Source organism: Gekko japonicus, unplaced genomic scaffold (assembly GCF_001447785.1).
Source record: "Gekko japonicus isolate JY-2015 unplaced genomic scaffold, Gekko_japonicus_V1.1 scaffold4234, whole genome shotgun sequence".
Taxonomy (NCBI): Eukaryota; Metazoa; Chordata; class Lepidosauria; order Squamata; family Gekkonidae; genus Gekko; species Gekko japonicus.
Window position 1 is genome coordinate 14,523 of NW_015160353.1, and position 26,979 is coordinate 41,501.

At 42.1% G+C, this 26,979-nt stretch overlaps 1 protein-coding gene across 1 annotated transcript in view; it reads right to left on the reverse strand.

The window, feature by feature from the left end:
• The window catches only part of SOX30 (SRY-box 30), a 33,975-nt gene extending 8,603 nt beyond the window's left edge, over positions 1–25,372 (reverse strand). The window contains exons 1-2 of the mRNA XM_015417426.1: positions 24,388–25,372; positions 570–809 (exon numbers count right to left, since the gene is read on the reverse strand). Coding sequence (XP_015272912.1) covers positions 570–809; positions 24,388–25,372 — 1,225 coding nt within the window. The remainder of the gene's footprint in view (positions 1–569; positions 810–24,387) is intronic.
• Between the last annotated feature and the right edge of the window lie 1,607 nt (positions 25,373–26,979).

Genomic DNA, 26,979 nt, shown 5'->3' on the forward strand with positions numbered 1-26,979 from the left:
AGAAGAAAGGAAGAATCTCCATTACTATCTGTGTCTGTCTGTTGTTGCAAACATGTAGTCTTAAGTGTTTGTTGTTTTGTAGATTTTCCTGTGTACTCTTTACTTTAGAAATAAAGATTTTTACGTAGAAAGAAAATGCCTCCTCTCCAGTGAATAAAGATCCATTGCAAACTCTAAATATCTAACTATTTTCACCAAATTTTCCAACACCCAGAACTGGCCCAAAGTGTGAGATAGAGCTGTGTCATCCACATATTGGTGACAACGCAGCCCTCATCTCCAGACAACCTTATCCAGAGGTTTTATGTAATCATGTTAAACAGAGCTTCTGCCTGAAGTGTTGCAGCTACCATTAGAATTATGTGTGACCTCACTCCATGACATGTGGTTGGCTCTGTGCCCTGCAGCAGCCATTTTGTAGTTGTGCCCACCACCCTGTCTCAGAACTCCAAAGGTGCCCACAGGTTCAAAAATGCTGGGGACCCCTGTTCTACTCTATTTCAGGATTTTACAAGAAGGAACACTGAAACAATCAGATTCTGACACACGTGTAGATAAATATTCTGTACCTGGAAATTCTTCTCTATGTTTTTCTTTAATCTTTTGAGCTTCATCATAATAAGGTTTCTTTTGCTCTTCAGTGAGTTTGTTCCACTCCAGTCCAAGTTGGACACTTATTTCTGCATTATTGGCAGCAGGGTTAGCTTTGGCCAAGGCTGGCCGATGAATTCTTGCCCACACCATAAATGCATTCATGGGTCGCTTGACATGGCCATCTCTATCTTTGCTAAATGGAGTATCTGGTATCCCTGGAAATAAGGAAGCAAAAGTAATATTACCTTGGTTCACACACAGTTTAATCCAATAAGCATACTAACACAGACTATTAAACGATCATGACCAGAATTCAAACAATCATGAACTTGAGCAGCAGCTTCCACATGATGCTTGGCAAAAATTACTTTTGTAACTTAGGGAAGATTTTAAAGCAGTTTGTGATGTGTTCTGGGCAGGGGAGGGAGTGTCAGTTGTTAAATACGTTTTTAATACGCACAAGACTATTGCAATCCTCTTGTATGAACCTCTTTGGATTCCAGTCAATATGCTTTTGGTTTCATACACAGACAAACTCACTGAAGGATTTGAGTACAGCTGCTGGAAAATGGTGGTGGTGAAGGAAAGGTGTCTGATGGCAATATATCTTCTTCTGTTTCTTATCTATATAGTGCTATTAATGTACATGGGGCTTTATGGAGCCAAGAAGATAGGCCTGTGCCCTAAGGAGCTCACAATTCCAAATTTGAGGCAAGAAAGACAACAAATGGAGGGGGAAAGGTAGGTGGGGAAAGGGAAACAGATATTTATCTTTGTTTCAGGAAATGAGGGGGCAACGATGTTTTGCTAAATGTTTTGCTAAACATTTTGCAGAATATCCTGATATTGTATTTAATATCTGGATGCTATTATTGGCACAATTTACCAACCACAGTGTTCAGAAACTGTTTCCAGGTTTGGGGAAAATTGTGGCAAGATGCCCTCTAGTGGCAGCAAAGACTAGGCATGCTGCCCCTCCTCATGATTTTTGCATATACCTCTAGAGGACAGAGTAAACTCCTTCATGTTCCTGTAATTGTCACTGGTGTCAGCAAGGCTAAAAGGAGAGTCACCTCTCTGGTGATCTGCACTTCCTGAAATGGAGAGATATTTAACAGTAACACTGTAAGATTTATAGTACAGTCCTGTGCACAACGATTCCAAAGTAAGTCTCACTATATTTAATGGCGCTTACTTCTAGGTTAGTACGTACAGGGCTGCCTCCTTAATTTCTTTTGGATGCAAGAGTACTGTAGACTTCTCTTGCTTTTGTAATATTTTATTTACAAATGAATAAACAGATCATATTGGAAGCAACAGACTCCTACAGTAGGTACCAAATTCATGGTCCCCTGGATTAGATTATCAAAACAAGCAAATACTTCCTCAGGCCATTTCCTATTAAGCTAAATTGAGCCCCAAACACCCAGCTATTTGTTGAACATGCTCTGTCTCTAGATTCAGACATGCTACAAACTTTTGGTGCACCCATCAGCATTGCTGTGTGTTGTAGACAGAGGGGAGAGCTTTCCAGGCAATTAAGGAAAACATTTACTCATTAAGGAAGGCTCTTTTGTTATGGTCTGACTCCTGTTACTCTGTCAGGTGAAGCCACAGAGTTAGATCTTTCATGTTAATGAAGACAGAATTGCTGTTTAGCCCCACAGCCTCTGGAGGCCTGCGAGGTTCTACCTTGTCCCCCATGTTTTTTTAACATCAACATAAAGCTGCTGGGACTTCCAGATCCAGGCTCAATGACAGAGGGAGCGTTTTGAGCTCACTCCTCTGTTCCTGAAACTTTCTGAGGTTATTCTATCACCTCAAACCGTCTCCCGCATAGAGAGGTTTGGCAAGGGACGTTGTACTGGTTGTTCCTGACGGGTGGCGACCCCCTGGCAAACACAGTTGTCCTGAAGCAGGAAAGTTTACCCAGGAACCCTGGCAAGACTGAGAAGCCGAGCTGAGCACAAGAGGAGCAGCGTTGAATCCACAGAGTCTGAAGGATTATCAACCCAAGAAACAGCTGGAAAATCGAAGCTAAGTAACGTTAATTAATAACTAGATTTAAGAAGTATAGGTCTGGGAGAGAGGGTGGAAGGAAAGCCAGTCTGGTTTAGGTGAACGAGAAAGTAGGAGGAAGAGAGACGGAACTCTGAAGCGGCTAATTAAAGGAACAAGGAAAAAAGGAGGGGAAGAGTCTCTACAAAATTCAAAGGGTAAAGGGAGTGCTAAAGGCAGATTCTGATAGTTAAGCTTTAAGTTATAAAAAGAATATCTTGGCTTCACTTGCTTTTTGTCTTTCTTTCTTTATGTACGAGGCGTCTACAGCTTTAAACAAAGCGACCGAGTGACGAGGCATTGGGAATCGGCAGCCGAGGTGCAGAGGAGTGACGTGGCAACGACGAAAAGAGAAAGGAGGGGTCGGAGGAGAGCGGAGTGGAGGCGTGGTAGAAGCAGGGCCGGCGTAGGAGCCAACGTAGGGGCCAGCGGAGCAGAGGTGTGGCAGAAGATGAAGCAGAGGACGCAGAGGCCAGCGGAGCAGAGTGGTGACAGAGAGAGCTGAGACGCCAGAGAGGAAACAACAGTAGAGAAGCAAGCAGAGAAGCAAGCAGCAATTGTAAAGAACTGTAAAGAAAACACAGATTAGATAATAGAGGTTACATCCGAGCATTATAGTGGTAGAAAAGTTGGGAACAAATAGAAAATTAATGTAAAGACAATATAAAGACAAAGAAAGGGATCGAAGAAGAGATAGATTAGGAAAGGGAGATTAAGCAGGGAATTAAGAAGAGAAACCAGTTATGGACAAACAAGGTGAAATACACTGAACAATAAATGCACGTTAAAATAGTAATATTATAATTAAAGGTCAATTTAGAGTAATACAACCAAAAAGGAAGGAAGGAAGGAAGGAAGGAAGGAAGGAAGGAAGGAAGGAAGGAAGGAAAAAAACCAAAAAGGGGGGGGGATTTTCCAAGCCCAGATCATAAGAAATAGTAATATTAAGATTAAAAATAAATAAAAATAATAACAACTATAACAAAACAAAGTAACAATAAGCAAGCTTAGAGGGCCTCTTTTCATATGGCCTCTGGATACAGCGGTAGCAGAAAAAAAGGGGGGGGGATTTTCCAAGCCCAGATAATAAAAAATAGTAATATTAAGATTAAAAATAAATAAAAATAATAACAACTATAACAAAACAAAGTAACAATAAGCAAGCTTAGAGGGCCTCTTTTCATATGGCCTCTGGATACAGCGGTAGCAGAAAATCATCTTTGCCCTCACCAGGTCAACTAGGAGGAATAAGCCAATCTAAGTTTAGCAAGATGAACCTATCCCAGGTGACAATGGCGGACTTGAATAAAATGTTACAGGAGAGTGTATCACAAGCAGTTTCCCAAGCCGTAAAGATAATGGTGGAAAACACCCTACCAACGCTGATAAAGAAGGAAATAGAACCTATAAGGGTAAAAATGGAGGAAATAACAGAGACGGAAGTAATTAAGAAGCAGATAGTAGAGAATAATCAAGAAATACAAAAAATGACCTCCACACATGTAAGATTTAAGGAAAAATTAAGAGATTTAGACTTGGATGTACAAGAGATAAAAACCAAAAGTGAAAGAATGGAGGAAACACCCATCAGTCTAGAGATGGATAAAGCCTCCCTAATTTTAAGGTGCCAAAATATACTGGAAAATATAGAGAAAAATCTTAAGGAAGAATTGACCCTAAGTAGAGCAGAGCAAGAAGAAATTGCAAATGAAATTGGTGCTCTATAGAAAGAACTCCGCATTTGCAAGGAGGCACAAAAAACCCCGGGAGGTTCACATAAAATTCTATAAGAAATGAAAGAGAAAATATTAAAAGCCTCCTATGAAAATAAGGTCTTGCTCCAAGGTGAGGAAATTTTGTTCCTAAAAGAAATTCCATGGAGAGTCAGGGAGAGAAGAGCGTCTTACTTAACTCTGACTAACCTACTGAAGAACAATAGTATCATGTTTAGGTGGCTGATTCCAGAGGGGGTGTTATTTACTTTTGACAGCAAAAGGCACAGATTGGACTCTATATTTAAAGTTACGCATTTCCTGGAAAAATATGGTGAAGACCTAGGAATGCAAAGAGAGGATGTAGAAGAAAAAGATAAAGAGGAAGATGTTGATACTGAGGAGGGTTTGTTTGAACAGGAGGAGGCTAAAAGAAAAGAACCCTCAAAAAGAAAGGAAAAGAGTAAACCAGCCAAGACAAATCACCACATGTTAACCAGGTTCAAGTACAGGAGCAGAGGGAAAAACAATAAAAAATAAATATGGGGCAAAAACCCCTTAAACTCTTAACGAGGTGAATAGCCAGGAAAAAAACTTTTCACCAATTAAATAAACTTCAGCTGGATAACACGTTTCTGCAAGAGACGCATATAAAGAAGAAAGATATTAAATACTTGCAATGTAAAAAATTAGGCACAGCGTTTATAGCCTCAGATGACAGGAAAAAAAGAGTAGTAGTAATATATGTGAAAGACCATTTAAGACCATTTAAATGTATGCTGCAGAGGACGGTAGGGCAGTAGTTATAACAATAACAAAAAATGGAAACGAAATTTTAATAGTGAACATATATGCCCCCAACCAAAGTCAAGAAAGTTTTTTCAAAGTGTTACAAGGAATGCTAAACAAATTAGAAGTGGACAAATTAGAAGGGGATTATAATGCAGTTTTAAACTCGGCAATGGATAGAAAAAGTCATAGGAAAAGAAATAAAAAAGTCAAAGTATTGCCCAAAAGCTTTTGGCAAGTAGCGGAAGAATATAGTATGATTGATGCGTGGAGAACCAAAAATTTGAGGAAGCGGGACTATACAAATTACTCTCCAAGGCACAACGCCTGGTCACGGATAGATATGGTTTGGATATCTTCCAAGTTGATTAAGGACTTATTAGACTGTGATATTTTGCCTGGAACATTTGCGGATCATAATCCTCTACTAGTAACATTAGAAGAAGAAAAGAAAAAAAGTAGATGGTCGCTGAATACAGGACTCCTTAGAGACAAGGAGCTAATGCAAAAAACAAAAGAAGAAATAGTAGACTTCTTTAAGAGAAATATTCAACCAGAAATGCCAATCGAGATAGTTTGGGACACTTTTAAAGCGTTTATGAAAGGGTGTTTCATTAGCAAAAATGCATGGAAAGTTAAACAAGCTAAGAAGAAATATGAGGTAATAGCGGATCAAATTAAGTTATTGGAAAATAAAATGAAAAATGATAACGAAAATAGGGATTATAAAGTAAAATTAAACCTCCTCCACCATGAAATGAACTTAATGTTGAACCATGAAATACAAAAGAAAATTGAATATACAAAACAATATTATTTCAAAAACATAAACAAACCTAGTAGGTGGAAATTAGGAAAGAAAGAGAAAAACGTTTTATCTGCAAACTAAAAGATGAGAACAATGAAGAAAAGAACTGCCAAAAAGAAATTAAGAAGATAGTGGAAAGGTTCTACCAAAACCTTTACCATCAAGAAAGTCAAGATGCCCATCAGATTAAAACTTACTTAGAAAAAGGGAATTACACAGTATTTAATGAGCAACAGAAGAAGATATTAAATGAGCCTATTACAATGTGCGAGATGGTAGAAGCTATAAAGAGGCAAAAGAAAACGGATTGCCAGCCGAACCATGCTGGAACCTGGAACCATGCTGCAATTACATAAACCCAATTCAAGTGCAAATGAGATTAAAATCATAGACCAATTTCCTTATTAAATGTTGATTATAAAATATTTGCTAATATTTTAGCTAAAAGATTTTAAAAGGTATTGTCCCAAACGATACACGAAGATCAGATGGGGTTCTTACCCAAAAGGCAAATGAAGAACAATCTACGTACAATTATCGATATCTTAGAATACTATGAAGTACATCCTGAGAAAAAGCTGGTTCTGATGTTCTTAGACGTGGAAAAAGCCTTTGATAACTTGTCATGGGAATTCCTACTGCAGAAGTTAGATTTAGCTGAATGTGGCCAGTATTTTATAACTATGATTAAAGCCATCTATAAAAAACAATATGCCAAAGTACTTGTAAATGGAGATGCCACCAATAATATAGAAATATGTAAAGGAGCGAGACAAGGCTGTCCGTTGTCACCTTTATTGTTTATTTTCGTATTAGAATCATTGAATAACTTTATGAGAAAAAATGATCAAATAAGAAGTTTAAAAATAAAGGGAGAAGAATTTAAACTTCTGGCCTTTGCTGACGACCTACTATTTATATTAGAGAATCCTAGAATATCCATATCTTTATTGTTGGAGGTGATAAAAACTTATGGCAATGTAGCAGGTCTTAAATTATAAGAAAACGAAGCTTATTTCGAAAAACTGTCAACCAGATACTCTGCAAGCAATCCGAGACATTACGTCGATGGAATTTGTCAAAAAAATTAAATATTTAGGGGTAAATTTGACCAACAAAAGCAGCTCTTTAATAGAGGATAACTATTACAAATTGTTAGAAGAAATTAGAAAAGATTTGGTAAAATGGAAGGATATACCCTTATCGATCATGGGTAGAATCGCAGCAATTAAAATGAATATTTTACAGAGATTTCTATTCTTGGCACAAAATGTTCCTATTTTAAGGAACCAGAATTTTTTTTAAGGAGTTAGATAAAATTACCCAAAAATTTGTTTGGCATCCAAAAAAAGCCAGAATAAGATGGAAAATTCTACAGGAGAGAAAAGAAAAAGGGGGGATGAGCGTACCAAATTGGTTTTTGTATTATAAAGCGGCCACCCTAGTATGGATAAAAGACTGGCTTTTGCTAGAAAATAAGAGAATACTAACACTAGAAGGGCATGATTTGGTTATGGGTTGGCACGCTTACGTATGGTACGGTAAAGATAAAATACATTCTAACTTTAATAGGCATGCGATAAGAGGTCCATTAAACAAAATTTGGAATGAATTAAGTTGAGATTTTACAGGAAAACCCCGAGGTGGGTATCCCCACTAGAGGCATTTATAAAACCAACTGTTATCTCTCAGAATATAAGAGGAAATTATGAGGCTTTATTGGAAAAAGACAATAAATTAAAAGCGGAAGACAAACTGATACACGAAAATAACCTATCCTGGTGGGAGCTTGTACTAATATGAGATAGATATAGTAAAGACCTGGTAAGAGGGTTTGACTATGGGAAAAATGAACTTGATAAAATTGGGTTGCCTTCAAATGACAAATTAATTCAGAAGCTTTATGGTTTCTTGCTGGATGATTTCGAAATAGATGAGAATACTAAAGAAGTTATGATATCATGGACAAAAGATGTGGGGAAAATTTTAGAGGTGGAACAATGGTCGAAAATATGGACATCCATAAAATATATGAAAGCAGTAGTGTATAAAGAGAATGTTTATAAAATGTTCCACAGATGGTATTGGTCGCCCGATAAATTAGCCAAATGTTATAGTAATGTATCCAACATATGTTGGAAATGTAAATCGAATGTGGGGACCTTCTACCACATGTGGTGGAAGTGTAAGAAAGTTAAAAAATATTGGATAATGATACGCAAGCTTATACAAGAAATCTTAGAACTGAATCTTGACTTGAGACCAGAAATATCTGTTAAATATTGTACCAGATGGATATAACCGTAAAGATGCATATTTAATAATATATCTAATAACGGCTGCCAGAATGTTGTTGTCAAAGGACTGGAAATTAGAGGAATTACCCTCTAATACAGATCTAATTAAAAAGTTGTTAGAAGTTGCTCTAATGGATGATTTGAGCTTAAAACGACAGGGGAAAAACAACACAGTACATAGCAATAGATGGACAAGGGTTTATAATTGGATAAATAAGCTGGAGAACTGAAAAACTCTAAAAATGTATGTAATCTGTTAAGATGTAATGTTTAATGAAAAGTAAAATAAAAGTTTTTTAAAAACATGAAGCTGCTGGGAGAGGTCATTCAGGGATTTGGGCTGAGTTGTCAACATGTGGATGATGTTCAGCTCCTTTTCACTCTTACAACAGATCCCATGGAGGCTAAGGAAACTGTGTACAGGGGCCTGGAAATAGTTTTGGGATGGATAAGAGCTAACAAGCTAAAACTTAATCCCAACAAAACATAGGTGCTACTGATGAGGCAGGTTTGACTCAGGAATAGGGAGGTCTCCTGTTCTGGATGTGGTTGAAATCCCCCTAAAAGAGAAAGTTCACAATTTGGGGGTGCTGCTGGACCTTGGTCTTCTGTTACATAAACAGGTAGTAGCGGTGGCTACTTCCTTGGCAGGAAAGATCTTGCCACTGTGGTGCATGCCCTGGTAACATCTAGATTAGATTACTGAAATACTTTGTATATGGGGCTGCCCTTGAAGACTCTCTGGAAAGTACTGTTGGTACAGGGAGGAGTGTGAGGCACTCCAGAGGGTTCTGTCGAAGCTGGATGAGTGGGCATCAGCGTGGCAAATGAGTTTCAACATGGGCAAGTGCAAAGCAAAGCACATTGGAACCAAAAGTCCCAACTATAAATACCCATTAAACAGGTCCGAACTGGCTGTAACTGACCAGGAGAAAGATCTTGGAGTCATGGTAGATAACATACTGAAATGTCGATTCAGTGTGCGACTGCAATAAAATGCTATGCTGGGGATTTTTAGGAAGGGAACTAAAAATAAATCAGCCAGTATCATAATGCCCCTGTATAAACTGATGGGCAGCCTCATTTGAAATACTGTGTACAGTTCTGGTCACCACACCTCAAAAAAGATATTATACTATAATAATTATAGCATTGGAACAGGTGCAAAAAGGGCAGCTAAAATGATTACGGGGATGGAACACTTTCCCTATGAAAAAAGGTTAAAGAGATTAGGGCTCTTTAGCTTGAAGGAATGATGACTGAGGAGGTGATATGATAGAGGTTTACAAAATCATGCATGGGATACAGAAGTTAGAGAAAGAAGTATTTTTCTCCCTTTCTCATAATACAAGAACTCGTGGGCACTCAATGAAATTGATGAGCAGTAGGTTTAGAACAGATAAAATGGAGTATTTATTCACCCAAAGAGTAATTAACATGTGGAATTAGCTGCCACAGGAAGTGGTGGCAGCTAAAAGCAGACAGCTTAAAGAGGGGATTGGATAAACATATGGAGCAGAGGTCCATCGGTGGCTATTGGCCACAAGGTATAGATGGAACTAGTGTTCCCTCTAAGCTGTACTAGGGGATGCTGGCGCACAAAGTTTTAGCTGGCTGCTCACAGGTTTCAGCTTTCTGTCCACAAGCCTTTTCGCCCTCCATTGGAAATAATGGGAGATGAGGGACCTCCTTTTGGGGACCAGAGAATTGGGCCCCCAGCAGCTATGCTGAAAATTTGATGCCTCTACCTGAAAACCCTTCCAGAGCCCCAGATAGCCCCAGATAAATTCTCCATTATAGCCTATGGGTCCCATTGCCTATAATGGTTCCCATCAGCTCTAATGGAGCAGGAAAAAGATCAGATTTTTTTTGCACTCCCCTATTATTCTTTTCAGTATGATCTAAAACCTGCCTTAAGTCACAGGAAAAGTGGGATATAAATATTTGAATAAAGAAGCAGTTTGGGCAGATTGATAACATTTAAGCAACTTCCTGTTTGTTAGGTTAGGCAGGGTTCTGACAGTGATTGCTCCACCTCTGTTATACTTGACCTGGAAATTTGTCATATTTCACTAAAAAAAACCCAAAGTAGACTGCAAGAGTTCCCCCGACACACACACACACATACACAAGTGTTGGTATGTTTTCTAAGGCTCAGCACGGCGGCAGTCCAAGGCCAGGTCTACCAATATAGTGGAAAGGGTGGGTAACTTGTTCTCCGGAGGCCAGGTCTACAAATATAGTGGAAAGGGGTGGGCCAGACCTGTCCTCCAGACGTCAGGTCTACCAATATAGTGGAAAGGGGCAGGTAGACCTGTTCTCCAGAGGCCTGATGTACCCCCATAGAGGGCAACATTTTTTGTACTGAAATTTGACTTGATTCTGTGTTCTGTTATAATGTTTAAATTATTCTTAAAATACAGTTTCAATATGGTTTACAAGAATTCATTCTGACATTTTTACAAGGTTATGGAAATTTATGCGATAGTCAAATGTAGACTCGCTCACAACTTTAATGCTACTAGCTTTTTTGTGCACAAGGTGGATTTTTTGCTCACAACGCTGTGGCACTTAGAGGGAACACTGGATGGAAACACTATGTCTGGGGCAGAGATGCTCTGTATTCTTGGTGTTTGGGGGGCCACAGTGGGAGGGCTTCTGGATCCACTAGTGGACCTCCTGATGACACCTGGGTTTTGGCCACTGTGTGACACAGTGTTGGACTGGATGGGCCATTGGCTTGATCCAACATGGCTTCTCTTATGTTCTTATCTTAATGCTGTGGCCAGAATGTTAAGCAGAGTGGGTCATGGGGAACATTTTCTCTCCAATCTTTTTCTATCCACGCTGGCTCTCAATTTGCTTCCAGGCCCAATTTAAGGTGCTGGTACTGACCTTTAAACCCCTATAAGGCTTGAGGCCAGCATACTTTAAAGACCATCTACTCCCATACGAACCTCCTAGACTACTCCAGCCATCTTTGGAGGCCCTGCTTTGGGTGTCTGTATCATCTGGCAACCCAAGAACATGCCTTTTCAGTCATGGTGCCAAAATTTTGGAACTCCCTCCCCGGGGAGATCTGTCTGGCTCCATCTATCATTGCCTATCTGGGAACTCTGTCACAGTCATACGTTATATGCCTGTTCTCTCTTCCCATGAGCACTGTTCCCACTCCAGATTATGCCACATACAAAAGGAGCTCCAGACTCCCTCCCCACACTGTTACCCTGAACAGAAATTGTCTGGGGAAGGGATTGTTTGGCTCCCTGCGAAAAACCAGGAAGTATACATCTAGGAAGACAGCAGAACATACAAGTAACATACAACTGTGACTGTGTTCATACGTTGGGTCATGGGTTGGGTCTTAATGTGAACTTCATCTCATGAAAAGTGATGCTGGGACAAAGGAAGAAAGGAGAGGAAGGAAAGCTATCCAAGAGTGTACAGAATTCTGGATTGGGAAATTTAAGGTGATGGGATGTGATTTCTAAACTGCCCCCCCAATAGGTCCAGCTGGTCCACATCTAATAATCACTTGGTTAAATAGGCAATAAAAATAGTTTGTTCTTCAGAATTTGCATTTATTTATGTTTTTGATGAGGCTGTGAAAATATAGGGGGAAAGTAGTAAAATATTTTGCTGAAAGTTAGATTATCTTTTTTCAAAATGGATGGATGCTAACATAATGCCATGATACGTGAAGTCTAAAAGATTTATTGAAGCACAAGTTTTCATGGGCTAGAGCCTACTTCATCAAATGTATCTGAAGTCAGCACTAAAAACATACAGTATACAGAGGGAAAAATTGTGAGCATGAGATTACTATGAAAGGCAAGATGTCTAGTTTGTCACATTTCTATACAAAACTCAAAAGTAGATAAAGGTATACAAGACAAGGACCATTTACAATATCTCTAATTGGTGATAACTCAGGCCAAACTAGATGTCACATTTTTAAAGATTTGGGGTTGGAGCTACCCTGACCCAACTCTCATTCCTTTTAGCACAACCCCCCAATGGGGCTAACTGCCTCCTAGATGTTTCAATTCAGGAAAGCAGTAGACCCTTCCCCGTGTGTTGTGGTCCTGATCTGAACTAGGCTCCTGTGGCACTTGGGAAATTAGTTCCCAGTAACTGCTGTGCGACTGAGAGGAATATGAGTAGATTAAAAACTTGATTTCAAGTTACACACTATAATACCTGTAAAGGCTCACAAAAAAGACAGTTGTTTTGTTTCCAATTTATTAATTAAATCATGCACAATTGACCTTTTCCCACAGATTCAAGGCAACAATCAGCATGCAAAAAATATGAGAATGTCAAGGTTTATCATTAATACAAGACACAACCAGTGTTCCGTCTAAGCTGAGTTAGTGTGAGTTAGCGCACAGTTCTTTAGCCTCCGGCTCACACATTTTTGTCTTAGCTCTGGAAGGATGGCTCCAGATCAAACTACGGTAATTTACGCAGTAGCAAAATTGCTCGCTCACAACTGTAATGCCAGTAGCTCACAAAGTAGAATTTTTGCTCACAAGACTCCACAGCTTAGAAAGAGCATTGGACACAACGGGGAAAAAGTCCTCACAATTCCCAAACTGTATGCCAAATATCAACAATCAGCCTTTACAATGCACTCTCTAAAACACAGAGGCCTTACATTGCTTTCTGAAAATTGGTAAATATGGTACTTTCTTCACCTCTGGAAGACCATTCCATAAATTGGTGCAATTACCAAGAAGGCCTGAGAAGAGGCATTTATCTAGAAGAGAGCACTATGTTTCAACAATGGTTAATATAATTAAAAATCCTGATATATTGTAATTTAGCAATTTCTTGCCAGGTTCTCAATTTGAAGTTCTTTTGATGAAGAATGATGACTTTTGTCAGCGATATAATGTCTTGCTAAATGTCAAGAAATCATTAGGGGAGGGAATATGTGGTTCAGTGGTAACGTCAGGGGACCTTTCCTGAGCCAGACCTGAACCCAAGAACAGATACCGCATCCAAGGATGACCACCCTGGAATAAGATCAGGGGATACCTCGTACTACTAGGCTCCTCCCAGACCCAGAGGCCCCAGATCCCTAGGCCTCAGTTAAAGGGCCTATCCCTAAAGCCTCAGCTACAGGCAATGCTGCCAAAAGATACCACAGAAACCACACCCTTGCCTCATAGGGCCAGATACTGAAACACCAGTTCCTCCAGGTTCTCTCCCAAAGTAGTAAGAGCAGCAGAAATGGTAGGCCCATGAGAAGGCCGCTCAATGACAACAAAGTACCAGGCTGGAAGCCAGTGTTCCAACCAACTCACTGCCCAAGTATCTATAGTGCTTTGCAGAATTATGATTCAATCAACCCATGGCTGGATGAAGCCCATGAACAGAGACTCTTGCTGATTCAAACCATTTTCATGGCCAATATGCTTTTGATGAAGGTAGGTCCAGCTAAACCCAGACTGTGACCTTGCCATCGGTGCTGCTCTGAAGGCCAGACTGAGCCTCCACCTAACAGTAAAGATCTCTTGCTCCTGAGTAGTCCATAGTCCACTGATCAGAGTTTAGGATTAGACCTAGAGGTTTTTTGCCTCTTTTTGGTTCCATGACTAACAAGAACAATGCATTATATAACAAATGTTGTCGTCTTTGTCATGGTTCAACTTTACATTTAGCCAACCAATCTGAGAGTATTTGAAGCCATCCATTTAGTTGCCTCTATGCTTCTTTTTGCACCTCAAGATCAACATCAAAGTTCTGTCAAGGGCTTGGAATGTTTATGTGTGTCATAAATCTGAATTATTTCCAGATAAAGTTTGGTTCTTTGAATTTACTGGACTCTTTCACAAAGGTCTATATAGAGCCAAACTCTTAAGCATCATAGATTCCAAATAAAGCATTGAACTAAGATCCAGAGACTTCAGTTCCAATTTTAATGCAACAAATTGAAAATTTTGGAGCCATTTCTAGATATAAAATAAACTGGAACAACAATAAAAAGGTACCACAGTTAGAAAAGGATTCTTTAAAATGTAAGATGATTGGCAATATAAATATCTAGATTTGGGTCCAATACCACCTTAGAAACCAGGATTTTGGGGATATAAGCTTTCGACAGTCAAAGCTTATACTCAGAAAATCTTATTGGAATATAAGGTGCTACTGTAGGGGTGTCGAACTCATTTATTATGAGGGCCGTATCTGACATAAATGAGACCTTGTTGGGCTGGGCCATGTGTGTCATAAAATGTAATGGCAGGTAGTGGAGATATAACCTTTATAAAGGACACAGTCAAACACAATTAAAGATTTTTAAACTTTAAATAAAACATGATTAAGACACTAGCACTCTTGCAATATTTTGTCTATTTAACAGTATCTGATAACTGACACCTCTTGCTCTGAATTATTGCATCAAAATGTCTGTGCTGTAGCAATCCTGAGTATGCTGTTCAGGTGTGTATCTGTAAGCTGCAAGCCTACTTTTGATTTATTGACATTCATTACAGGAATCTCATGCTCAGTGTTCTGAGCCTAGGACCCAAGGGAAAACATGAAGCGACTGGGCATTGCAACCCTTTTGTACATAAGTTGCTTCATGTGCTGGTGAAGAACATGAGAAGGCATCCAGACACAGACTGAAGGCCATGTGTTTGTCTACAAAACTATAGTCTTCCCCAGAGAAATAACTACGATTTCATACAAAGGAAATGTGCTGAGTGAACTTGGTCTGGACATGCCCTCTCAGCCTAATCCATCTCACTGGCTTGTTGTTATTCCTCCTCTAAAATAGTTCACATTGCTTTCTTACTGAGAAAGACTGGGTCATGAGGGCATGAATGCAGTGAAAAGGGAGAGGGAACCCAGTTGCACCCAGGAGAGCCCTGGCATAAGGAACCCAACAAAACACACACACACACTGTAGCAAGGCACACAAAAGCTCATACCTTGAAGAAAACTTTGCTGGTCTTAAAGGTGCTTAGTATTTCTCCCATGTGTTTGAGGCAACCCAGCAAAGCAAGCTCTCCCTCGTTCCCTCCCTCCCTCAGGTTCAGGGAGGAACCTCAGCCAGTGGAAGGAAAGAAAGGCTTCCCTTTGTCTCCTGTAGGATTGAGGCAGCCTGGCCAGTTCCCTCCCCCTGGGAGGAGGAGGGGAAGGAGCCTCAGCCAGTGCTATACCAGACTCTCTCAACTGCACAGTAGAGGCTTGCCTATCTATCTCTCTTGTGCGATTGAGAGAGTTTGGTAAAGCAAGCTGCAACATGGCAGCAGCAGAAGAACTGGAAAATGAAGCAGAAAACAGCCAGGTCCTTGTGAGTCAGATTGGAGCCCTCCGAGGGCCTGATCTGGCCCACGGTCCACATGTTTGAAACCTGTGTGCTACTGGATTTGCATCTAGCTGTTCTACTGAAGGCCAACATAGCTACTCTCTGAAACTGGCAATGTTTCCCGTTGTATTAAACATTTAGGTCTGGTAGTTCACAGGGAAATCTGGACTAAGCTTGGAGAAATGGATGAGAAAGTGGTGCCAGGAGGAAGGGTTTAGATTTGTTAGGCACTGGGGAACTTTCTGGGACAAGCCAAACCTGTACAAAAGAGACAGGCTTCACTTGAACCAAAAGGGAACCAGGCTGCTGGGGATTAATATCAAAAAGGTGGCAAAGCAGCTTTTTAACTAATCGGGAAATGGGGGGCGGGGGGTGCAGACAGGAGCTGGGGAGCCGCCAGTTCAGGACAAGTCAGTCCAAAGGGATGACTGCATAAACAGGGTAATATTGACAGGAGCATAATAGAAATAGGAAGTGAGGGCGTGATGGCGACTGAGGGCCATGTGTGGTGACTAAGGGGCCAAGGGAAGTGAGGGTTGCTGGAGAAGAAAACACATTATGGGTGTCTGTATGCCGATGCTTGAAGTCAAGATGCAAGAGCCAAGATGGGGGAGCTGGAGTGTCTGGTGTCCAGTGACAATTTAAATATAGTTGGTATCTCAGAAACATGATGGAATGGGAAAATCTATGGGATACAGTAATTCCTGGGTATAAACTCTATAGGTAGGATTGGGAGGGTCAGGTTGGGAGAGGTGATGCATTGTACATCAAAGAGGGCATAAAATAATTAACTCCCCAAAACAAGTGATATGGGTGGAAATACTGGGCCCTAAGGGTTACTTAAAAGTGGGGTGTACTATTGCCCACCTGAGGCTGATCTTGAGATGGAGAAGGAAATAAGGGAAGTGACTAAAGCAGATGTTATTATACTGGAAGAGCCTCACACTGACTGGGTAAACATGTGTTTGACATCAACACCCACGCTGCTGCATTCTGCACTAGCTGTAACTTCCATAGCAGAGCCAAGGGAAGCCCCACACAGAATTACAGTAATCCAGTCTGGAAGTGACTATTGCATGAGTCACTGCAGCCAGATTGGGGGGGGGGCTGAGGTATGGGGCCCACTGCCTGATCTGCCTCAGATGAAAAAAGGCAGACCTGGCGGTGGCGGGGACCTAGGCCTCCATAGTCAATGAAGCATCCAGGAACATACCTATGCTCTTTAACTTCGTCGTTGGCACCAACAGGCTGAGAGCCTAATACCCAAACCCAGTCCCCCACGACCCAGATGCAGGCCCTCCATCTTTGATGAATTCAATTTCAGTCTGCTCTGTTGTAACTATCCAGCCACGGCTTGTAATGCCCTGTTAAGATGTTCAGGGGCAGAGTCTAGGTGGTCATCAATAAACAGATAGAACTGGGTGTCATCTGCATATTGGTGACACTCCAGCCCATGCCTCCAAATAATTTGAGCCAGGGGGTGCATATAGATGCTGAATAACATTGGGGGAGAGAATCGCTCCCTGTGGCACACCACATTCAAGTGGGTGCTGCTGAGACAACTCCTCCCCAAACACAACCCTCTGTCCGCAATCTTGGAGAAAGGTGGTCAGCCACTGTAAGGCTAATCCCTGTATCCCCACATTGGTGAGGCGGTAGGTCAACAGTTTATGGTCAACCATATCGAACGCTGCTGACAGATCAAGAAGAATCAGCAGTGCTGAACCACCTCAATCCAGATGTATCCAGAGGTCACACACTAAGGTGACCAAGCACTGTCTCGATCCCATGTGCAGGGTGAAAACTGGACTGGAGGGGGTCCAGGATATTAGCATCCTCCAAATAAAATGCATTCCACAGGTTAGGAAAAACACTGCCAAGTCTAAAAAAAAGGCCTGTGTGGTTAACAACACAAGTCAAGGAAGCTATAAAAAGTAAAGAACCCCTATTTTCAGGAAGGGAGTCTGAAGAACTGAGCAAAATTGAGATTATCAGAGATGAAGTTCTAGACCTAATGGGGAAATTAAAAACTATAATCTCCAGGTCTTGATGGCATACACCTGAGAGTTCTTAAAGAATTCAGATGTGAGATAGTTGATCTACTAACCCATAAATATACTATCACTAAATTCAGCTGCTGTACCAGAAGACTGGAGAGGAGTAAGTGTTATACCCATTTTTAAAAAGTGATCCATAGGGGAACCAGGTCAGCCTAATGTCTGTCTCAGGCAAATTAGTAGAAACTGTAATCAAAGACAGAATTGTTAGGCATATAGAGGGACAGTGCCTGCTGAGGGAAAATCAGCATGACTTCTGCAAAGGGAAGTCCTGCCTTACCAACCTTTTGAAGTTCTTTGAGAAAGTGAACAAGCATGTAGACAACAGTGACCCAGTAGATATTAGATACCTTGACTTTCAAAAAGCTTTTGACAGGGTACCTCACCAAAGAATCCTGAGTACACTTAGCAATCATGGAATAAGAGGACAAGTTCTCTCATGGATTAAAAACTGGTTAAATGACAGGAAGCAACGAGTAGGAATCAATGGACAATTCTCACAATGGAGAGAAGTAAGCAGTGGGGTCCCACAAGAATTGGTTTTGGGGGCAGTAATATTTAATTTATTCATAAATGATCTGGAACAAGGGGTGAGTACTGTTGTGGTCAAGTTTGCAAATGACACAGAATTATTCAGGATGGTGAAAACCAAGGCTGACTGTATGCTGCAGTGGTGAAAAAGGCAAACTCTGTGTTAGGGATTATTAGGAAAGGGATTAAGAATAAAATGACTGATATTGTAATGCTCCTGTATAGATCTATGGTGCAGCCTCATTTGGAATACTGTGTACAATTCTTGTTACCATATCTCCGAAAGGCCATTGCAGAGCTGGAAAAAGTACAGAGGAGGACAACCAAAATGATTAGGGGGTTGGGGCACCTTCCCTATAAGGAAAGGCTGAAGAATCTGGAACTTTTCAGTTTAGAAAAGAGATGACTGGGGGGGGGCATAAATTATGCATGGGGAGGAGAGAGTTTATAAAAAGAAATTTCACCCCTCCCCCAAATACTAGAATTTGAGGGCATCTGATGAAGCTGATGGGCACTAGGTTCAGGATGGACAAGAGGAAATACTACTTTACACAGAGTGATTAAAATGTGAAATTTGCTGCCAGAGGATGTAGTAATGGTCACAGGAATAAACAGCTTTAAAAGGAGACTGGATAGATTCATGGAGGATAAGTCTATAAATGGCTACTAGCCATGGTGACTAAGGGGGATGTCCATATTCAGAGGCACTCAACCTCTGAATCCCAGAGCTAGGAGGCAATAGCTGGGGAAGGCCTTGGCCTCTATGCCCTGTTGTTGGCCCTCCAAGAGGAACCCGTTGGCCACTGTGAGAAAGGATGTTGGACTAGATCTCGGGTGTCAAACAGGCAGCCCGTGGGCTGGATTAGGCCCTTGGAGGGCTCCTATCTGGCCTGCAAGGAACTGGCTGTTTAGTGCTTCTTTCTCCAGTTCTGCTGCTGCTGTGTTGCAGCTTGCGTTACCAGACTCTCTCAATCACACAGGAAAGATAGGTAGGCAAGCTTCTGTGTGCCTTGCTACAGTGTCTGTTTTGTTGGGCTCATTATGCCAGGGCTCTCCTAGGTGCAAGTGGGTTACCTCCCCCTTTTCACTGGATTCATGCCCTCATGATCCAGTCTTTCTCAGTAGAAAGGCAATGGGAACTATTTAGATGAGGAATAAAAAACAAGCCAGTAAGGTGGATTAGGCTTAGAGTATGTGTCCAGAAGAAGTTCACCCAACACATTGCCTTTGTAGACTGGGGATTCTGAACTTAGACTCCCAGATAATAGGCTGTTACTGACCACTATACATTGCTCTCTCTCTATTCTTGCACTGCCTTATAGGAGTTGTAGTTATTTCTCTGGGGAAAACTCTAGTTTTGTAGTCAAACACATAGTCCTCAGTGTGTGTCAGGATGCTTTCTCATGTTCTTGACCAGCACACAAAGCAATTTATGTACAAAAAGCTTGCAACGCCCAGCCTTTTAATGTTTTACCCTGGGTCCTAAGCTCAGAATGTCAATAAATCAAAAGTAGGTTTGCAGCTTACAGATCCACACCTGAACAGCATACTCAATATTGCTACAGCACAGATTTTGATGTAATAATTTAGGGCAAGAGGTGTCAGTTATCAGAGACTGTTAAACAAAATATTGCAAGAATGCTAGTGTTTTAAGCATGTTTTATTTAAAGTTTTAAAAAATCTTTGTGTTTGTGTCCTTTATAAAGGTTATATCTCCGCTACCTGGCATTACATTTTATGACACACATGGCCCGGCCCAACACAGTCTCATTTATGTCAGATATGGCCCTCGACATCCCTGGACTAGATGGACCACTGGTCTGATCCAGTAGAGCTCTTCTTATATTCTTAAGGGTGCCCTGCAGTGAGCCAAGGACCTTGGCAGCTAACACACCTCACTGACCCAATGTTGGACCTCTACTATGTTTATTACTGCTCTTAATTGACCTCTACTATGTTTATTACTGCTCTTAAAAGCAACAGCTCCTACTAATTTATATGAAAATAATTCCATGTCCACCTTAAAGAATGAGTCTGTTACACAGGTTACAAATGGTGAGATTTAGGTGTTAAACTACATAGTATGTCATGCACGGGCACTTTATTCTTAGAACTTAGAGTTGGAGATTTGTAACTGTATATTGTAAGGTCCAACATTTTCTTGAACATTAAACAGTCGATTAGAGAAGGGGAGATTTGGATTGAAGCCAAAACACAGGTAAAAGGTTGAAGGAGACTAGTTAAATTCATGGAGAATTGATCCATTGGTGGCTACTAGCTATTATAGCTAAGGAAAGCCTCCATGATCTGAAACAGTAAACCTCTGAATGCGAGTGCTGGGAGGCAGTACTGGGTTTAAGGCTTCAACCTTTGTATCCTGTTGTCAGCCCTCTGAACAACTGGCTGGCCACTGTGTGGGCTAGAATGCTGGACTACATGGACCACTTGTCTGATCCAGCAAGGCTCTTATGTTCTTAACTGTCCTTCTAGTGCAGTTTCCTGAATAAAAATACTCCCTTGGTCACAGTAAAAGTGCTATGGGGGAACAAATAATCTTATTGCTCCTGAGTTCTTTGACGGGAGAATAGGATGCAAATCAAGAAATCAGGCAAAAAAAAATATTGTCAAATACAAAAACTGAGGGTCACAGTGTTAGGAAGACATACAAAAATATATATCACTGTGTACAATAAATATATGCTTATGGTAAAACAATTTTATTCTTTATTCTTTTTATATTTTTCAATACTATTGTCTAAATATTGGTATCAAATATTATCAAAAATGTATTTCACCCAAACAATACATAGAGAAAAATGTTTCACCCAAACAATACATCGAGTGCAGGTTTACATTCAGACAGCACCTTGTCAGTAACACTGTCACTAGTCCCACAGGATTCTAGTAATTTACTTGTTTCGAATGAATCTTTTTCAAGGACTGTGATGTTTATATAAAGGACATAAGGTGCAATATTTTTTCTTTGTGAGCACAAAAGCTCTTAAGCATTGTCTGGGGTCCGGTCAGAACTGAAATGAACAAAAATATTAATACAGCAATACAGTTTCATTCCACCTTATTTATAATTATTAAAATTGTGAAAAGAGCTCACTTACCCCTTGTGGCAAACATAATAACCTATCTAAGACAGCAATCATAACCGTTCTAACAAAGTTTTAAAGTATCCATACTTATTTTACAACAATATCCCAATACAAAGTACCAATATGGTTAAATAATTTGTTTTTTCCTTGGGGCCTCATCCTCATTAAGATCCTATGATTTGGAGCAGCCATAGCATTTGTTTTAAAAGACTTCATGTACATCTCACGATAATATCCTAATGCAGACCGTCATAATACTGGTATAGAACTATCCAATGAAACATGAGAGGTCCATTTCTTAATTCAATCCATTTGGGACCATCATATCTAATCTATGTATCCAGTAGCATTCTCTCTGTGCCAATAGTCTGTCAATATCCACACATTGGTATTTAACAGCTTGATATTTATAAATAACAAAAAAGTGTAAATCATCCAGAGAGTGCTGGTTATGATTGCTCCTAATTGCAGGATTTTGATGAGCAGAAGCCCCAAAGGAATGTTTGTTTGGTTTTTTGGTTAAACCACACCAGTCTTATGACTATCTGTAGTGTTGATAAATAAGCATGGGCACTTAAGGGTTATGGCTGCTCTAAACTGTAGGATTTCAATACGAATACAGCCCCAAGAGAATGTTTATTTTATGAATGGTGTTTTGGAACAAGGATGATAAAACACATGGGCACTTTAAGGAAAGGTGTTCTTGACACAGCTGCTCCTGATTATGAGGCTTGAAATGAAAGAAATAGACAGAGCAAACCCCCAAATTTGTGGCTACCTGATAGAACTTGAAAGATATGCTGTCTTAGATAGGTTATTATGTTTGCCACAAGGGGTAAGTGAGCTCTTTTCACAATTTTAATAATTATAAATAAGGTGGAATGAAACTGTATTGCTGTATTAATATTTTTGTTCATTTCAGTTCTGACCGGACCCCAGACAATGCTGGTATCTTAAGAACTTTTGTGCTCACAAAGAAAAAATATTGCGCCTTATGTCCTTTATATAAACATCACGGTCCTTGAAAAAGATTCATTCGAAACAGGTAAATTACTAGAGTCCCATGGGACTAGTGACAGTGTTACTGACAAGGTGCTGTGTGAATGTAAACCTGCACTCCATGTATTGTTTGGGTGAAACATTTTTCTCTATGTATTGTTTGGGTGAAATACATTTTGATAATATTTGATACCAATATTTAGGCAATAGTATTGAAAAATATAAAAAGAAAAAGAATAAAGCATAAAATTGTTTTACCATAAGCATACACTCTACACAGTGAAATATATTTTTGTATGTAAAAATATATATTGTGGCAACAAGCATTCATTTTCTGATAAAGTGGGTCTAGCCCACAAAAACGTATGTCACAATCTATATACTAATAGCCAAGTCCCCTCTGCATGTAGATACATTTCTGCAGATAGGGGGCATACTCTCCCCCAACAGGTTTTTCTACAGACTCAAGAGACTCCCTTGGTCTGCATAAAAATCCAAAAACTGTTCTAAAAACCTCAGGGAGGGCTGAATCTCCCACCAGAGAGGGGGGGAGGGTAAGCAAAGGCAGGACTGGAGCACTTGTATTGGGAAGGATTCCTCCTGTAGTATGAATGGCTACATAGCAGGGGATTTGGAGCCAGTCCTGGGACTAGGATTGCCCACTCCAGGTTTTGAAATTCCTGGAGATTCTGTGGTGAAGTCTAAGGAGTGCAGAGTTTGGGGAGGGGAGCGGCCTCAGCTGGACAGAATGCCAAAGAGTCCACCCATATTCTCCAGGGGGGCAGATCTCTGTTATCTGGAGTACAGTTGTAATTCTGGGGGATCTCCAGGCCCTACCTGGAAGCTGGCAAACCTAGGCCTAGCAGCACCCTCTGGGTGAGTTGATACCACCTGATTTGCATGATTCAGTTACACCTGGCTGCTTGCTACTGTTCAACAGCAGCTACCCTATGAAAGTCAGTGTAGTATAATGGTTAGAGCTTCAGAGTACGTTTTGTGAAACTGAGGTTTGAATCCCCATCTTGCTGTGGAAACTCACTGGGTGATTTTGGACCAGCCACATACTTTCAGCCTAAACTACCTCATAGGGTTGTTGCGTGGATAAAAAGGAGAGAATAATGTAAACTACTTTAATCCCCACTGTGGAGAAAGGGATGTCAACTCCATGTTCGGAAATTCCTAGATATTCGAGGGATGGAGCCTGGGGATGGTGGGGATTGTGGCAGGGAGGGACTTCATACAGATACAATGTCAGACTCCACCCTCCAAAGCAGTCATTTCCTCCAGATGAACTAATGTTGCCAACCTCCAGGTGAGGGCTGGAGTTCCCCTGGAATTACAACTGATGTCCAGATGACAGAGATCAGTTCCCTTGGAGAAAATGGCTGCTTTGAAGGGTACTGTTTATGGTATTATATCCTGCTGAGGTCACTTCCAAGCTCAAACCTCATCTGCTCAAGGCTCCAGCCCCAAGTTTCCAGGAATTTCCCAAAATTGAGCTGGTAACCCTAAGAGAAACTGATCTCTGTATTTGAGCAATCCGTTGTGATTCCTGGAGAGCGGCTGCTGCCACTGCTGCTGTGGGGGGGGAGTAGGTGGGAGGCAGGGGCAGAAAGAGTGATGGGGTGAGGGCAGAAAGGAAGTGACAGGCATGGAGGAGAGAGAGAAAATGGGTAACAGGAAGGAGAAAGAATGTGAGAGAAGTAGGGGGAGAGGGGGAGAAGCAGAGGTGGGGGGGATAGGATAGCCACTCCTGCAAGTTTCTTGTGGATCCCCACTTATAAATCTTTTAAGATGCCACAGTTCTGTTGTTTCTGATGCTATGACACAAACATTATTTTGTTTCTGTGTAGCACTTTATCACTGTATCTTAATTTTAAATTGATAGAAAACTGTACCTTCTCTACATATCTATACTCCAGAAAAGGTGAAAAAAGTGATAGATGTGGTATAGTGCCAAGCTCACCTGCCTTTGCCTGATGCCTGCTACATCTGCTAAAGTCATATGTAAAGTTAACTGTTTAAACTGCATATCTGGCTCTCTCTGTAAGAATACCTCTATTCCAGTATACACTTACACACAAATTGTCACCCATTCTAACTCTGCTCCTATCTAATACCTGCATCTGAAGGCAGCACTGTGAGAGGCACGTCTTTCGTTTCAATTTTCACTGAAGGCTCCAGCAAAGACTGCATTTTAAGGGGCACTTGTGTCACAGGCACTTTAGTCACTCTTATGAGCTCTGATGGAGATGGGCCTTGGAACTGGATCCTGGCCCCAGGAGGGACTGGATGGAGCGTCATTGGAATTTTCAGTTCTTGAGGATGCTGCACTCCAAAAGGCTGAGATGAGGCAGCATCTTTGCTCACATGAGCTGGGCCATTGGAGGATGCTTGAGGCTTGGATGCCACCTCTTCTCTCCCCTGATAGTCCTCATCAGGAGGCTCCACCAGTTCAGCTTTGATGGGCTCTTCTTTTCCAGACGTCAAGGTTTCAGCATCACAATTTTCTGTACTGTTTGCCTCTTCTTTGTTCTCCTCTGTCTCTTCTGCATCCCCCACTTTGATTTCCGCGGCCCTCTTTGTTTTGCCACTATCCAGGGTCTGGCCCTCATCCTTCCCTCCACGACAGGCTGCAGCAGCTTTGTGGTCCCCTCTCCTCTTGTTGTTGCTGTTGCTGGTCAAGAGCGCCTGGCTGTCTTGCTCTTGCTCCTCACCTCTTGCTTGCCCCTCCTTCTCCTGGACCTCACCCTGCTCCTCAAAATCCACAGGCTCCAGACCAACGATGGGCTGGAAAAGCTGCCTGCTGAGGCAAGCCTGTTCCCCCCAAAGGTGCTGCTGCTGCTGCTCTTTGCAGGAGTCTTCTCCTGGCTGTGGAGGTTTCCCCTCCCTGTGGAAGGCACTGGGCTTGGGGGACAGGGGTTGCAAAAGGTGATGCTGGATGCCTTGCTTAGGGGGGAAGAGCAACAGGGGAGAGTCCTTGGTCCCCTGACCGGATAGAGGGTGCAAGATCAGGTGGTCCATGCAGGGAGTGCCCTGCAAAGCTGTGGGATGCAGGAGGCGATGCTGCTCTCGGAGGCTTTCTTCCTGCACCCCTTTTTCCATGCTGGAGCCCGCCCCCGGGAGTGGGATTGTTGTGGGATTATGAGCTCAGCCGCCTCCCTCTGTTACCGCCCGTTTGTTTCCTGCGGTTGGTTTGCAAACGTTCTCAGCTCGCCCTCCCCCACTCTAAGAGGCACGCCCAGCGCTTAGACTCCGCCTTCAGGCTCGCGGGAGCCTCGCGCCGCTCGAGCCGCGGCAAGAAATGACACCCGTGGGGCTCCACGTGTCTCCTAGTTTTCCCTCCTTCGGCCTGTTTCCTGGAGGTCGCCATGGTTACCTCGAGAGTCGCGTCACAATAAGGTCGCCAGGGAGACCCATTGAAAGTATGCTCCCCCCCCCCAAGTGGCCCTCCTTTCCCCCATCATGTTATTTGGCGCTGGGCGGGTTTCCATCCCATGTGAACTGGGCGGGCTCTCAACTTTAACGAAGCAGGTAAAAACAAACAAGAAACGTAAGTGGCAGGAGGATTTCTAGCCCTGCGCGACTATTTGCACCGGTACGTGCCCCGCCCCGCAGAAGAGCTACTTTGACTTATTTTCGGCGCAAGGATGTTCAAGCAGTTTGAAGAGGTCGCCTCCCAGCGGTATAAGGGGAGGATGCTCTTGTATAGCCCCTTGCGGACGGAGAGAGCTTTAATGTGAGCCAAGGCGCCGACATTCGAAGCCTGGGAGTCACAACCAACATACATGCGCGGAGGAGAGGCTCTCAGCCTCTGTCCCTTCAGTTTTGGGACGCTACAGCCGGGCCGGCTTCCCTCCCCCCGGATAATTCCACTGGGGTAGCCGAGTTAATCTATTACATAAAAATCCCGCCCACCCTTATTGGCAGCTAAACGGTTAGCGTCGAAGACTCTGCATCACCATAGAGACGGGCGCTAGACTCGCTCCCTTCCGGTTGCCGCTTAAGGCTATTTCCGCTGATGTTCGCGCGGCCTAGGCTTGTTGGTGCGCTTACTGCAGCCGCCTCCGCCGTTGCTCTCGGGAGCCGCGCGGGGTTCGTTTGCGGCCGCGTCGCCATGGCAAAGAGCAAGTTCGAATACGTGCGGGACTTCGAAACGGACGATACCTGTTTGCCCAACTGCTGGGTCGTGGTCCGGTTGGACGGCCGCAGCTTCCACCGGTAGGGCCCGCTTCTGCCATTGGCGGCTTCCGCGCTTCTTAACGGTTGCCATAGGCAACGACGACTCCTGTGGGAGTGAGGCGGCGTGAGGCGGGGGACATCTGCGCTCAGTATTCCAGGGCGGGGGCAGGTGGTTATGATTTTAAGACGCCGAAGCTAGTAAGCCCCCTTCCGTGCCAGACCAGTGACCGATGTAGGGTGCAGTTAGATTGGATGGCAGTACCTTGGGGTTGAACTTTGATCCTTTCCCACTTTTAGTTTTCTAACCAGTACAACCCGATACATTATTGTATTCGTTTAGTTTTCTAAAAGGAAAAGTTGTATGAGATCACCAGTACAACCCGATACATTATTGTATTCTAAAGATTACGGTCTTTGCTTTCTGATTAGCTGTGAAACTATGCAGTGCGCGTTTGCCCGAAGTACATAAGGTAGTGCTGATTTTTGAAAAAGCTGGGAGTGTTTGAATTAAGTGTCCAGAACGTGTAGTT